The following is a 15,767-nucleotide window of genomic DNA, read 5'->3' on the forward strand; positions in this document are numbered from 1 at the left end:
AATATTGTTATATATACTAATATTTTGATTATGATTGTTATATTTGCAATTGTTTCTTTTTTCTATAACAACTTCAAAGTTTCAAACTCACTTTACCATTACTCTCTTAGGTCATGTATATCTCAATCTATAATGGGAAAAAAAATTAATGGTTATTTGAAAAGTATGTCTCATGTGACTACATTTGGTGTTGTTTATGTTGTTTTGCATTTATACTGACACGTGGGGTCCATGTCTAAATTCGTAAACAAAAGTTGTAGTTTGATTAAAGAGCATAGGGTGATCAATCTGATTGTATCCAAACATTATGTCGTACCAATATCGTTATGGTTTGGGTTTGTGTTATGGTTACCATTATTGTTATACTTTTAGAGAAAAAGTCGGCTACGAATACATTAAGAACATACAAATTTTAGAATTTTCAAAATTTTCATCATTCAAATCACATAGTTCCATATCAAATTAATTAGCATCTCTCTCGAATACATATTGATTGAACTCACTAAATCGAAACACATCCAAACATAATTTATTTCCTCTACCAAAAATAAACCCTTGTTCTCCCTCCAACATAAATAGACCCTCAACTATTCATATCTCCCGATAAAATAATATTCGCCGATCACACAACAAAAAGCATTAGAAAAACAATAGATCAACCTTCCGGTTGGAAGATTTTAAAAAGCTCTATAACCCAAAGATTACATACATAAGAGTGAAAATTGACATGTTCAAAGCCAGCTTTGGTTGCTAGGGCCTTGAATTCATCCCTCGTTCTCTCTTTTCCTGCTCGAATTTGAGTCATCATAAGCACGTCGCCTTGAGCCACAGCTCTTGTTGCACTTGTAGTTTCGGGCACCATTGTATGAATTGCATCAACTACTATTATCTTTCCATCATTTGGAATTGCATCAACTACTATTATCTTTCCATCATTTGGAATTGCATCATAGCAATTTTTCAACAACTTCACACATTTATCATCGTTCCAATCATGTAGTATCCACTATTATAATTTATGTTAAAAGAATCCAATAAGTAAATATCAATTTTAATTCAAAATTGCAAGAATCTAACATATACATAACATATTTAAACCACATGTTTTTATAATATATTAAACTATGATTGATATCCAAAAGCTTAAAATGATACGTGAACGCAAATTTAATATCATATTATATCATCTAAAATATTTATAATTTAAAATATTTGTTCAATATAATAGATACACTATACAGTTTATTATCTGTAACGACCCAGGACTTCAAGGTAATTTCTTAACCTTATTATCCTAAGTTATTGAGATTTTATTTGGTTGGGTGTTACGTTATTTGTTTTCTTGTGAGAAAGAGAAAAGAAAAAGAGAAGATAATAATAATATAATATAAAATTATTTTCTTCTTTTCCTCTTCTTTCTTTTACGTCGTTTGGATTTGGGTAACCAGATCTGATTTCTTTACATCGTCTTTCTTCTTTTTTATCTTCTTCTTCTTTTTTTTCTGCGATTTCTTTCTATCGTCTTTCTTCTTTTCCTCCTCTTTTTTATGTCATTTAAATTAGGGTAACCAAATCTAAAAGATCGTGTATAAAGAATCTTGAAAAAATCGTTTAGATTGAAGTAGTCAAATCTAAACGATCATATAAAAAAAAATAAATGATCGTGTACCAAAAGAATATAAAAAAATCGTTTAAGCAAAAATAAACGATCGTGCAAACAAATCTAAACGATCGTGTTTCAAAAGAATCTTGAAAAAATTCGTTTAGCCAAATCTAAACGATCGTGTACAAAATTTTGGAAAAAAAAATCGTTTAGATTTGGTTTGTAGCCAAATCTAAACAATCGTGTAGTCAAATCTGAACTAAATGATCGTATAATCAAATTAAACGATAGAATTGAAAAAGTAAATCGTTTAGATTAGATCCAAATCTAAACAATCGTGTACCAAACAATAGTCAAATCTAAACAATCGTGTAACAAATATATTACGCATTTTGTTGACGGAACATTTTTTGTATTTTCCATTGTGGACATGTAGGCTTTTTCCGTTTTTAAAATTGTTCTATACAGTGTAAATATTTTGTCGTTTTGTTATATTTTTTAAAAGACCCCAATTAGTTACACTTGATTTTTATATAAAGTGCAAATATTTTGTCGATTCTTTATCTATTTTTGACAATTTCCCTAATAAAAACATTAACTTTGTTTTCTCTCTCATCATTTTGTCATCTTTCTTCACAAACCCATTTCCCTCTCATCTTCCTGCATTTTTTCTTATATTGATGGTTAAATTTTAGAAATATTTATAATAACAATGATAGATACCGATGATAAATATTATCACAATATATATTTCTTATCAAAGTGAACAAAGTTCAACGATAATTAACATGTAACATGTTCGTCGTTGAAGTTGAAGATTAAACTTTATTTATTTGTTTATATATATATATAGACAAATACATACATAGTCATATATAAATGACAAAGAAAAAAGAACATACGGCAAGAAAATAAAGCAAAACTAACCTTCATGAAAATAGCATCTCCATTTGGAACATTCTCAAACATGTCTCCTCCCACATGTTCTACCCCTGCCAAAACCACCCTTCATAACTCAAATTTAATTTTTATCAAAATTGGTTAAATTAATCATCATCATTGTGAGACCAAGATCTGAATAGAAGGGTCATCTTGGGAAAGAAATATTTGAGAAAGGGATTTTGAATAAGGCGTTTTGGAAGAGTGTTTTGAAGTAGGCATTTTAAAGAAGGGAACTTTGGAGTTTGTGATTTTTCAAAGATAAACCGAGTTTTCTACCTTTCTTTTCTTTACTTCTTTTTGCATTGTTATGGTAACGTTTAAGCATGTACAAATTTAATGAAGTTTATGAGAAAACTTGAATGTTTTACAAGAAAGGGTTCTAATGTTAAAGTTTATGTGATAATTGTACACATAAAGTTTATGCATGAAAGTAAACCGTTAGTTTTATCCTTATTTATGAGCTAGCACTATATGTACATAATGAGTCAAGGCAACCATGTAGAAAATGTTTGTTTGCGGTAAGAAGCCGACCAATGTGGTTGTGTTAGCAGCCTAAGCAACAAGAAATGAACTAGAAAATTCTCAAGAGATGCTGATTATGATGCACTGTCATCACAGTAGACTATGTGTGAGAATGGTTCATGTTCTTGACAAAAAGGAAAGGAAAAGCTAATGTGTGGTTTACTATGTTTTTATGAAATGAGGCGTGAGAAAGCCTGTTTCATGAAATGTGTTTATTGAATATATTGTATTTTCTAAAAAGGATTTCAAATTATCACTCACTAAGTATCTAACTTACGTGTTAAGTTTCCCTTCCCCAAGTGACTTTGAGAAGGTGTCAAGGCTAAGTTATGAAGCGTTTGGCGAATAGCTATGCGTTGAGGCCAGCGTTAGCCAGGCGATCTAACTTTAAGCTGAAAAGTTGAGCTAGGCGTTGAAGGCCTTAAGTTTATTTTAAGTCTTATTGTAAAGAGAATGCATGTACTGTATTTGGATTGCATATTTTTCAATTAATAAAAGAATTGTTGTTTGTTATTATCCGTTGTGTTATATTATTCTTATTGCTTAGTTAACCAAATGAGTTTAAGTTGAAACTAAGGACTTAAGTTGAGTGCTCTGGTGTTTCTTCTTGAGGCGTCAGGGTTGCTTAGGTCGTGTAGCATGCTGCATAGCGAAGTCCAAGCCGTATATAGGACGGGGTGTGACAATCATCGCACAGTTAAATATAACATATGAAATAGAATAAGAGTATACACACACTCCAAAACAACCATATATAGAATATTCGTTCACATGTTAGTAAATTTAACATGATCACTCGCGAGATCTTCCCGCAACAACTTTAATATCTATGAGATAATTATATATATAACAACAGCGGAAACTTTTAAAAGTATAGAAATTAAATGTATAATAATTCTTGAATGATCACGAACCAGGATAAGATGGGGCATTTTGAATGACATGTGGCAAGTCGAAATTGATGCCTTTGATTGAAGGGTATGTAGAAGTGATGATTTGAAGACATACACCAAGTCCACCACCAACATCAACCAGTTGCTTGATGTTTTCAAACCCTTTGTAGGATTTGACAATTTTGTCAATGAACATGGTGGAGTGATTTCTCATCGCAGCGTTAAAAATTTGGTTAAATCTTGGATCCAATCCACAGTATTCAAAGCAAGTACTCCATGAGCCCCCCCTTTTAAAAGGAACTTCTCCTTCGATAACCGCATTCTTTAGTTCACTCCTACAATTTTAATTTCAACATGTTCAAATTTTAGGTTTTGAATTTAAGATTAAGACTTTGTTAAACAAGTTTGAAAACATTTTCAACAGTTTTATCATTTAGAACAATTAACTAAAAGATTGTATATGATAAAATCTATTTTTAATACTAGAATAATTATCAATAACTCATGGAAGCCTCCCTTGATTTTTCTAAATATTGTTGTATCCCTTGTTTCAAAATTTTGAAAAGTAAACTGAAAAGCAATTGATAGAACATTTTGTTATTTATTATAGAATATATCATTGAATTTTTTAACTTTTTTAAGAAAAATTATTGTAAATGAAAAAATATTTTAGAAAATATGTATAAAATATAACAAAATTTTACATTTTATCAATGATAGACACTGATAGACAAGAGTCAGTATCACTGATAAAATACTCCTATCGGCAATAAATCTAAAGTTTTGTTATATTTTATAAATATTTTAGTTCATTTTACAATATTTGAAAATGACTATTTTTTAAATAGTTTTGAAAAATATATGTAAAAACACTTTTTTTTTCTTTATATCTTTTACGTTTTCAATGTATGCATATTTAAATTTTTATAATTTTCATATCTTTTTTCCATCCTAACCATGGTTCAAACTAAAAATAGCTTTTGAAAACATCTTTTAATTTGTTTTTGAAATTCATCTAAGAATTCAACCAAAACATAAAGAAAAAATGGTTGAAAAACGACTATGGAGAGGCTTTAGTTTTTGGACCAATAAAATTGGTAATATTTTAAAATTTAATTTAATTACAATTAAACCGAGCTTGAAGTAGCATGCAATATTTTCCTTTGACATTTTCAACTTTTTGGAGTTGTGGGATGAGAGAGGAGAAAGAAGACAATGTGAGTAAGAGAAGAAGATCTAAAGGACGTATAAGAGAATAAGATAAAAGAAAAAAGAATTGTTGTTGGGAATAAAAGTTGAAAAGAGAAAAGAAATTGGAATGAGTGAAGAAAGAAGACAGAGATAAAGAAAGAAATTTTAAAAGAGATCTGATCCAAACAATATTTAAATATTAATTTTCGTTAAGGTAACGTTTTTGGTTTTCAACATTTTTTTCTATTTAAAAGCAAACACTTAAAAGCCACATAATGGAGCTAGGGAAATTATGAATTAAAAAGAATAGTGAAAAAAAAATATAAAGAAGAGAACAAACCAACTATCGAGGAAGACTTTATCTTGAATCAACGATAAGTTAAAAGCCACAGATACTCCATCTTTATTACGAACATAATACTTAGAAATTGGATTAAGGCTGTAAAGTCTTTGCATTTTTCCATCTTCATCAAACCCCACAAAGCATCCCACAACCGAATGGCTTGCAAGAAGCCTCAACATTCGATCAATCATCGACGCTGCATCTGGATTTGCATTTGTTATCTCATTGGCTATCTGTGTGGCAGAGAGTTCAGCCCCATCCCCGGCCTTTGCTATGATATCAAATACACCTAGCTCAAACACTACTTGGAGCGTCATCGGCAGCACAGTGTAGGTAACCAATTGTGCAGCATAAGCGTAATGTTGCTGCTCATCGGGTGGTGGCAACGTCCAATGTTTGCTCCCCCATATTGAAACCCATTTCTTGCTTTGAGCTGATATGTGATGAAGTAGGAATAAGTTGAAGTAGGTTGTTGCAACCAACTCTTTTGATGAGTGAATGTATATATATGTATGTATGTATGTATGTATGTATGTATGTATGTATGTATGTATGTATGTATGTATGTATGTATGTATGTATGTATGTATGTATGTATGTATGTATGTATGTATGTATGTATGTATGTATGTATGTAAAAGTAGAAATAGAAATAGGAATCATCTGAGTTTGTAACTAAATATTTTAACGCGTAAATAATTTGTTTGTATATTTTTATTATTAATATTAAGTGGAGGAACATATCACATTGTATAATTGTTTTTTATATATATAATTATGCCTTCAATTATTGAAGGTTTGTTGTTAAGAGTAAATAAAAAAATGAAGGGTTTGCGTTTTATCAAGCCAGTTGCTCTATTTAAATTTTATATATTTATTTATAATCATAAAAAATATAGCATTTTAAAAAAAAAGTAGATACCAATTTCTTTGCGTGCGTGTCATATTCATAAAAATCAATTTATTGAAACGTAACGTATACTTAAAAAATGTTGAAAATGAACATTGTAGTTAAATAAATTAAGGCAAATTGTTTTACGAAAATTAGGACGATTTGGTAAATCAAATATACGAAATTCGTGTATTGGATTTAGAATATGAATTTTAAAAACGAAAAAGTTATTCGCACGTAACGATTACTTGAAAAAGGTTAAAAATGAACGTCGTATTTAAAGACATTAAGGCAAATCGTTCTACGAAAACTATAACAATTTGGTAAGTTAATATATGAATTTTGTATAATGGATTTATCATATGAATTAAATATATATATATATATATATATATACATATTAAAAAAAAATCATAACACTACTTACATAACTCTTCCCCCAAACACATCTTATTATAATACTATCATAACCCTACCAACATAACGTTTCTCCCAAACACATCTTATCACGACATTATCATAACACTTCCTTCATAACTCTTCCCTCAAACACATTTTATCATAACACTTCCTCCATAACACTTCCCCAAAACACATCTTATCATAACACTTTCTCCATAACCCTTCCCCCAAACACATCTTATCATAATCCTAGGTTTATCACAATCCTAACCCCTCATAATCCAACCCTTCCCCCAAACGGTCCCTAACAGATTATTTGGGGAGGGAAAGAAATAGGGGAAAGAACTAACGTTTAAGGAACGATTAATTAGAGAAAGGAAAGGGTTAGGAGTTTAATCCCTTCTCGTTCCTTCTTATTTTCCCTTCTCGTTCCTTTTGCTTTCCCTCTTAGCCTCCAAATGGTTTTTTTTATTTTTTTGACAATTTATTAATGCTTTTTTTTTTACTTCTTGTAAAGACCCAACCTCTTATACTAAGTTGAGAACTTTACTTTAAACGAAAAGGATTAAAATTTATTTAAAGTAAATAGAAAATAAAACAAAACTACGAATTATCGTTAAAATCATAAATAGAATATACGAAAATAAATTAAAACAAATCTTATAGAAATTGGTAACCGATTGGATTTTTTCTAATATATCGCGATGTGTGCATGAAAGAGGGGGAAAAATATCAGGACTCAAAACGCACGTGTAACGACCCAACTCCTTATACTGAATCGAAGTCATTACCAAATATAGAACAAGTGGTTTAAGTCATAAAAAAAATTTCAAAATGCATACGGTTTAAGAAATTTTATTTATAAAATTTAAACAAGGTAGTCATGCAAAAATGTAAAAGCGTTCTGAAATCCTACTCGGGCCCTATCTACATAAAAGATGGTAAGTGATGAAAAGTACTCAAATTCAAATGCGAAAATCTGAAATAAGAATAAGCGGAAGCGGTAGTCCCTATGGCCCTCCACGGTCTCACTTCGGGTCGCTCGCCAGCTTGCCCTTGCCATTGCCCCGTCCTCTACCTGAAAACATAAAACGAAGAGAGTGAGTATAAAAATACTCAGTAAGGGACCCACTACTCGTCCCACTAGGTGCCTGTTAACTTCCTGTTAGAGTCCTGATAACTGGTACCCAATCTCTGGCACGTTCCCGAACACGTGCAATCATGCGCTCCCGTAGGAACGTAACTCTGGTCTTCGGTGTCCCGGAGGACACCTAGGACAGTCGGGATGCGAGGACCCTGTCGAGTCACTCGAGTCATATCTATATCCATGCTAGACTGGCGTCCCGTCGGACCACACAGTCCTCAATAGGTGGTGATCCCGAAGGACACCCATGCAGGTACGACTCTAACAGATCAAGCTAACAGGTACCCTAATTGCAGTATACATACACATGGCATCAGCATATAACATATCATATAAATCATCTCTGCCCTCTCCGTCTCGACATTCGTCGTATAGCTATAACAGCTCTCGCTACACATAACAGGCTATAGTGTAACCATACCGTCATTTACATCATACTAACATTGATTTCAGGCATCGTACCGTCCAATCCTCAACATGCAAAATTGGAGTATACATCATCTCATATTTCTAAGCATGGAGCTAGTAGTAGAATCTCTTACCTGGAGATTTACTTGACGAGTCTTAACCGCGAGGCAGTACGCTTTCCAAGCGACGAGGTCCTAACTGTTTAATATGCCAAAATTCGTAATTAGGTCGCCCACGATTAACGGTTCAAGACTCATTCGAAATGACTTACCCTAGAAGGAGATTGCAGTGCTCAAGCCCCTACTGAAGAAATCCCCAGCTGCAGCAGTTACTTGGTCCAAGACGTCCCTTAAGGAAAAATGATCTAATTTAATTCCAAATTAAATTAACTAGTGCCCAAAATATTGAATCTTACTGGATAATGCCAAAATAATTGATTTAATTACCAAAAATTAGGTGGAAGGAGCCAAATTAGTCCTGGCGGCTCGGCTGGAAGAGGACAGGGACCGGCTCGGCTTGGCGCAGGCGCGGCTCGGCTCGGCACAGGGATTACGCGTGCGGCTCGGCTTGCAACAGGAGGGAGACGCGGCTCGGCTACGCAGAAGCGCGCGGCGCGGCTTCACACGCGGACGAGGCTCGCGCACGGGTGCACGCGGGCGCGGGTCGGGTTCCGGAAGGTGGCGCGCGTCGGTTCGGGTCGCGGGGCGGGTCTTCGGTCGGATCTTTGCACGCGAGGCGTCGGCTTCCGGATTTCGGGTGGCGCGGCGGCTGCTGGTGGTCCGGCTACCGCGGCTTCGCTCGGCGACGGCTACAGACTTGCGTTTCGGCTGCGCTTGCGTCGGATCGAAGCGGCACGACTCGGCTGGCTGACGGGTTGGCTGCGGACGCGCGAAGGTGGCTTCGACTCGGCTTCGGCGTGCGAGAGACGGCTGCTCCGACGGACGCTCGGCTGCTGGATCGGCTTGGGCGATTCTTCCGACGCGGCTGGAAGCTCGGCGACGGCTCGGTTTCGGCTGTAGGCTCGGCCGCGCTGCTGAACAGAGAGGGGAGATGCTTGGCGGCTCGGGTTCGCGGCGGCGGCGGCGTGCGGCGGCTAGGGTTTCAAAAAAAAATTCCTTTTTTTTTTTCTTTCTCTTCCTCTTTACGCACGAGTCCCAAGGCCCTTTTATAAAAAAAAATGACTCTTTTCTTTCCTTTTAAAAAACCCAAAACAACCCCTCCTCTCTCTCTCTCCAAATCTCACCAAAACAACCAACTTTAGTTTAATATGGGCTTCCCTAATTATTTCCAACAAAATAAAATTAAAATAATAAGATAAATAAATAAATGGAAAAATGATACTTATTATCCTAAACAAATGAGGATTCCCAACTTTAATTACTCAAGAAAATCCAAATGGTAAGGTTCTTCCAATAAATCTAAAATTTCCATAACCCCGCTTAACATTAATGACAATGGACAAAACCCAAAAGAGATATCGAATTGTTGGGCGTTACAATCTTCCCTCCAAAAAAAAACTTTCGTCCTCGAAAGTTCTAATCCTCGAACAGCTCGGGGTACTGGGCTCTCATATCCTCTTCTTTCTCCCACGTGGCCTCTTCCACTCCATGGTTCTGCCAAAGGATTTTGACCAGTGGAATTTCTCGACTGCGATGCTTCTTGACCTCCCTTGCCAAGACCTCGACAGGCTGCTCCTCGTAGCTCAAGTTCTCGCTAATCTGCAGTGGTTCGAAGTCCACCACATGTGTTGGGTCTGCGACATATTTCCTCAGCATGGAGATATGGAATACGTCGTGCACTGCAGCAAAAGATGGGGGTAGCGCCAAGCGGTAAGCCACGGGGCCAATCCGCTCCAATATCTCGAACGGCCCTACGAAGCGTGGACTCAGCTTCCCCTTCTTCGCGAACCTCAGAACACCCTTCATGGGTGCAACCTTCAGAAAGACCATATCTCCCACTTCAAACTCAAGGTCCTTACGTCGTACATCAGCGTAACTCTTCTGTCTGCTCTGGGCTGTTAGCATACGAGCTCGGATCTTCTGTATGGCTGCGTTGGTCGTCTGCACTAACTCGGGGCCTAGCATCCTCTGCTCTCCAACCTCGCCCCAGCAGACAGGGGATCTACAGCACTTGCCATACAGAGCCTCGAACGGTGCCATACCGATGGTAGCCTGGTAGCTGTTGTTATAGGCAAACTCCATCAGATGCAGATGGGAGTCCCAACTTCCTGAAAACTCTAGTACGCAGGCTCGCAGCATGTCTTCCAAAATCTGGTTCAATCTCTCTGTCTGACCATCAGTCTGAGGGTGGAATGCCGTGCTGAAGTCCAACCTCGTACCTAATGCAAGTTGAAGTCCTTTCCAGAACTTCGATGTGAAACGGGCGTCTCTGTCTGAAATGATGGATACGGGTACTCCATGAAGTCTCACAATCTCTGTCATATATAGCTGCCCCCACTTACTGGCAGTGTAAGTGGATTTCCCTGGCACGAAATGGGCCGACTTCGTGAGTCTGTCGACCACAACCCAGATCACCGTGTAGCCCCTTAGGGTCTTGGGCAGTCCCGTAATAAAATCCATCGACACACTCTCCCACTTCCACTCTGGCACACTCAAGGGTTGCAACAACCCTGCTGGATGCTGCCTAGGTGCCTTCACCTGCTGGCACACCAAGCATCTACTGACAAAGTCTGCCACATCCCTCTTCATGCCCCTCCACCAATAGACACTCCTTAAGTCCTGGTACATCTTCGTACTCCCAGGGTGCATGGTAAACGGGGAACTGTGGGCCTCAGTCAAAAGCTCCGTCTTAACTGCGCTGTCTTCCGGCACACACAGGCGTCCCTCAAACATAAGGCCACCGTCAGAGGATATGGAGAAGTCTTCACCTTCCTCTGTCTCTACCACGCGACGCTTCTCTGCCAAGTAAGGATCATTCAGCTGAGCAGCAATGATCTTTTGCCTCAAGGTTGGCTGAACTGTCAACTGAGCCAACTGTGCGGTAACCTCACCTACTGAGACTGCAATCTCGGCTCTCTCAAAATCTCTGAGTAAGGGGGTCTGCTTGGTGATTAGCGCTGCTGAATGTGCCACTTTCCTACTCAGCGCGTCAGCCACTACATTTGCTTTGCCTGGGTGGTATAGGATCTCGCAGTCGTAGTCTTTCACCAACTCGAGCCACCTCCTCTGCCTCATGTTCAACTCCTTCTGAGTGAAGAAGTACTTCAGGCTCTTATGGTCGGTGTAAATCTGAATCTTCTCACCGTACAGATAGTGCCTCCATATCTTCAGTGCAAAGACTACAGCTGCCAACTCCAAGTCATGGGTAGGGTAGTTCTGCTCATGGATCTTCAACTGGCGAGAGGCATAAGCAACTACCTTACCTTGCTGCATCAGGACACAGCCCAGTCCCTTCTTGGAGGCGTCACTATAGATTACAAAGTTTCCCGAACCATCGGGCACTGTCAGGACCGGTGCAGTCACTAGCTTCTGTTTGAGCTCCTGAAAGCTCCTCTCGCATGCTGGGCTCCAGACAAAAGGGGTTCCCTTTCTGGTCAACTGGGTCAACGGGCTGGCTATACGTGAGAAGTCTTCCACGAACCTCCTGTAGTAACCTGCCAAGCCCAGAAAACTTCGAATTTCACTAACCGTGGACGGTCGAGTCCAGTTGGTCACCGCTTCAATCTTTGCGGGATCTACTGAAACTCCCTCACTGGAAACCACGTGGCCAAGAAACGTCACCTTCCTTAACCAGAATTCACACTTGGAGAACTTGGCATACAACTTGTTGGCTCGAAGGGTCTCCAAAACCTGGTGTAAGTGCTCCTCGTGCTCAGCCTCAGTTTTTGAGTAAATGAGGATGTCGTCAATGAAGACTATGACGAACGAGTCTAGAAAGTCCTTAAACACCCTGTTCATCAAATCCATGAATACTGCAGGAGCGTTAGTCAAGCCGAAAGACATCACAACGAATTCGTAATGTCCGTACCTCGATCGAAAGGCCGTCTTGGGAATGTCACCGTCCCTAATCCTCAACTGGTGATAGCCTGATCGCAGGTCGATCTTGGAAAAGACAGTGGCTCCCTGCAACTGATCGAACAGGTCGTCAATCCTAGGCAAGGGGTAGCGGTTTTTGACTGTCACCTTGTTCAGCTCTCGGTAGTCAATACAAAGGCGCATCGACCCATCCTTCTTCTTCACGAACAATACTGGGGCTCCCCAAGGCGACACACTGGGCCGGATGAAGCCTTTGTCCAGCAACTCCTGTAACTGGACCTTCAACTCCTTTAGCTCGGCTGGAGCCATTCTATAAGGGGCCCTCGAGATAGGGGCAGTGCCCGGCTCTAACTCGATGGCGAAGTCTACTTCTCTGGGAGGCAGAAGTCCTGGAAGTTCGTCTGGGAAAACGTCGGGGTACTCCCTTACCACTGGTTCGGAAGATAGGGAAACTTCTGGCTCTCTCACATCCACTACGCTTGCCAAGATGCCCCAAGTTCCCTGGCTGAGTAGTTTACTAGCCTTCATGGCTGAGATGACCTTGGGTATACATACCATGCCTGCCCCCCTGAATTTGAAGCTAGCCTCGGAGGGAGGGTTAAAGACAACTTCCTTGCCAAAACAGTCTATATTTGCATGGTTGGCTGACAGCCAATCCATGCCTAGTATCACGTCAAAGTCCTGCATGTCTAACACTAGTAAGGTCACGTCTAACATACGATTCGCTATCTCTACCCGACATGCCTTTATTTGTTCTTTGGACAACAGGACCTCCCCAGATGGAGTAGAAACCGACAAAACACTACCCAAAGGCTCTACCTCCAAACCCACATGCTGAACGAAAACGGAGGATATAAACGAGTGGGATGACCCAGAGTCAAATAGCACAAAAGCATAATGCCCCAAAATTGGGAGCGTACCTGTCACCACTGTGCCAGCTCGCTCGGCCTCCTGCCGGGTGGTGGCGAAAACTCTCCCCTGCTGGGAAGCAGAAGGCTGGGGCGGTGTCGTCTCAAAGGGTTTCCGAGGACACACATCAGCAGTGTGCCCCGGTTGTCTACATCTGAAGCAGACTCCACTTCCAGCTAAGCAACGACCTCCGTGGACTCTCCCGCAGGTAGTACAAGCGGGTAGCTCTCTCAGAGTCCTCCCGGCTGCTGCAAGCTCCCGTCGGTGTCTCTGGAAGACACCTCCTGACCTCAGTGTTCGCTGCGGTGCTACGTCAGGCTGCGTCTCAACCTTTCTCTTCTGTCCCAAGGCTGACCCTCTGCCGGCAGCCTTAGACGGATCGGCTCTCTCAGGCAGGCTCAAATCCAGTGCTATACGTAGTGCATCAGCATGCGTGGCTGGGCGGAGGGCTCTGACAATGCCCTGAAGGTCTAGCCTGAGTCCTCTAACGAATTTCTCCGTCCTGGCAGCCTCATCCCTTACCATATCGGGAGCAAAGCGGGACAGCATATCGAACTCAGCGTCGTACTGCTCCACCGTCATGTCGCCTTGCTCCAAGTTTAGGAACTCTTGTAGCTTGGCGTGCTTCACATTGGCAGAGAAGAACTTAGCATAGAAGTTCTCCTTGAACTGCTCCCAAGTTATTTTGCTGACATCGCCCCCCAGCATTCTCTCAGCGGTCTCCCACCAGGCGGTGCCCCTGTCCTCCAAGAAGAAGACTGCACACTGCACCTTCTGGTCTTCTGAGCACTTCATGTACCGGAAAATAGTCTCTATGGACGTCAACCACATTTGGGCCTTTGTGGGGTTGTCCATGGATCCGTCAAAGGTCTTGGGATTATACTTCCTGAAATCCCGTAAGTGTTTCGCCTCGGCCGACAGTTGAACTGGTATTGGTTGAGCTTCCTAAGGGGCTGGAGGAGCGACGGCCTGAGCCTGAGCAGGGGCGGCCTGGGCCTGAGCAGGGGCGGCCTGGTTCTGCTGGGCGGCAAGGAAAGGCGCCAAAGCAGCTTGCAGCATGTCCTGATAACGCTGCTCCATCGCGGCGAGATCCGCCTGGGTGACCGGTGCGTTTGGGTCGACTGCCGGTGCAACAGGTGGCGCCTCCGGCTGGCCACGACCGGCTTCTCTGCCTCCCCTACCACCTCCTCGGCGTGCACCCCTACGTGGCGGCATTCTCCCTAAAATTCACCAACAAACTTTTCACCACAAGAACTTAACACCCTATATCTAGGTCTTAGACTATTCAGGCAAAATTGTAATCTTAACATTAGCAAGGCTTTAGACATACCTGGCGAGTGCCGAAGGACCGTATAGCCATAGGGTGAAGTAAAACCAAAACAAAAAAAAATGACTTACATCGTAGGTCAGTCTACAGAACCTAAAACACTGTGCTCTGATACCAACTGTAACGACCCAACTCCTTATACTGAATCGAAGTCATTACCAAATATAGAACAAGTGGTTTAAGTCATAAAAAAAATTTCAAAATGCATACGGTTTAAGAAATTTTATTTATAAAATTTAAACAAGGTAGTCATGCAAAAATGTAAAAGCGTTCTGAAATCCTACTCGGGCCCTATCTACATAAAAGATGGTAAGTGATGAAAAGTACTCAAATTCAAATGCGAAAATCTGAAATAAGAATAAGCGGAAGCGGTAGTCCCTATGGCCCTCCACGGTCTCACTTCGGGTCGCTCGCCAGCTTGCCCTTGCCCTTGCCCCGTCCTCTACCTGAAAACATAAAACGAAGAGAGTGAGTATAAAAATACTCAGTAAGGGACCCACTACTCGTCCCACTAGGTGCCTGTTAACTTCCTGTTAGAGTCCTGATAACTGGTACCCAATCTCTGGCACGTTCCCGAACACGTGCAATCATGCGCTCCCGTAGGAACGTAACTCTGGTCTTCGGTGCCCCGGGGGACACCTAGGACAGTCGGGATGCGAGGACCCCGTCGAGTCACTCGAGTCATATCTATATCCATGCTAGACTGGCGTCCCGTCGGACCACACAGTCCTCAATAGGTGGTGATCCCGAAGGACACCCATGCAGGTACGACTCTAACAGATCAAGCTAACAGGTACCCTAATTGCAGTATACATACACATGGCATCAGCATATAACATATCATATAAATCATCTCTGCCCTCTCCGTCTCGACATTCGTCGTATAGCTATAACAGCTCTCGCTACACATAACAGGCTATAGTGTAACCATACCGTCATTTACATCATACTAACATTGATTTCAGGCATCGTACCGTCCAATCCTCAACATGCAAAATTGGAGTATACATCATCTCATATTTCTAAGCATGGAGCTAGTAGTAGAATCTCTTACCTGGAGATTTACTTGACGAGTCCTAACCGCGAGGCAGTACGCTTTCCAAGCGACGAGGTCCTAACTGTTTAATATGCCAAAATTCGTAATTAGGTCGCCCACGATTAACGGTTCAAGACTCATTCGAAATGACTTACCCTAG

At 40.5% G+C, this 15,767-nt stretch overlaps 1 protein-coding gene across 1 annotated transcript; it reads right to left on the bottom strand.

Moving 5' to 3' along the window:
• Positions 1 to 655: 655 nt before the first annotated feature.
• LOC103491140 (caffeic acid 3-O-methyltransferase-like) lies at positions 656 to 12,639 on the bottom strand. Its single transcript, XM_051085615.1, has 5 exons — positions 12,050 to 12,639; positions 5,492 to 5,927; positions 3,982 to 4,295; positions 2,531 to 2,595; positions 656 to 1,006 (listed from the first exon to the last, which is right to left on the bottom strand). The coding sequence occupies exons 1-5, from the start codon at positions 12,516 to 12,518 to the stop codon at positions 656 to 658; spliced, it is 1,635 nt and encodes a 544-aa protein (XP_050941572.1). The 5' UTR covers positions 12,519 to 12,639.
• Between the last annotated feature and the right edge of the window lie 3,128 nt (positions 12,640 to 15,767).

The sequence above is a fragment of the Cucumis melo genome, chromosome 6, assembly GCF_025177605.1.
Source record: "Cucumis melo cultivar AY chromosome 6, USDA_Cmelo_AY_1.0, whole genome shotgun sequence".
NCBI lineage: Eukaryota > Viridiplantae > Streptophyta > Magnoliopsida > Cucurbitales > Cucurbitaceae > Cucumis > Cucumis melo.

Coding starts and splice junctions, on each gene's coding strand:
- LOC103491140 (XM_051085615.1), bottom strand. CDS start 12,518: ATGCGCCTTTGTATTGACTACCGAGAGCTGAACAAGGTGACAGTCAAA. Junction 2,596..3,981: donor AAATGCCCCATCTTATCCTG/GTTCGTGATCAT, acceptor TGGTTTTGGCAG/GGGTAGAACATGTGGGAGGA. Junction 1,007..2,530: donor GAGATGCTATTTTCATGAAG/GTTAGTTTTGCT, acceptor AAATTATAATAG/TGGATACTACATGATTGGAA.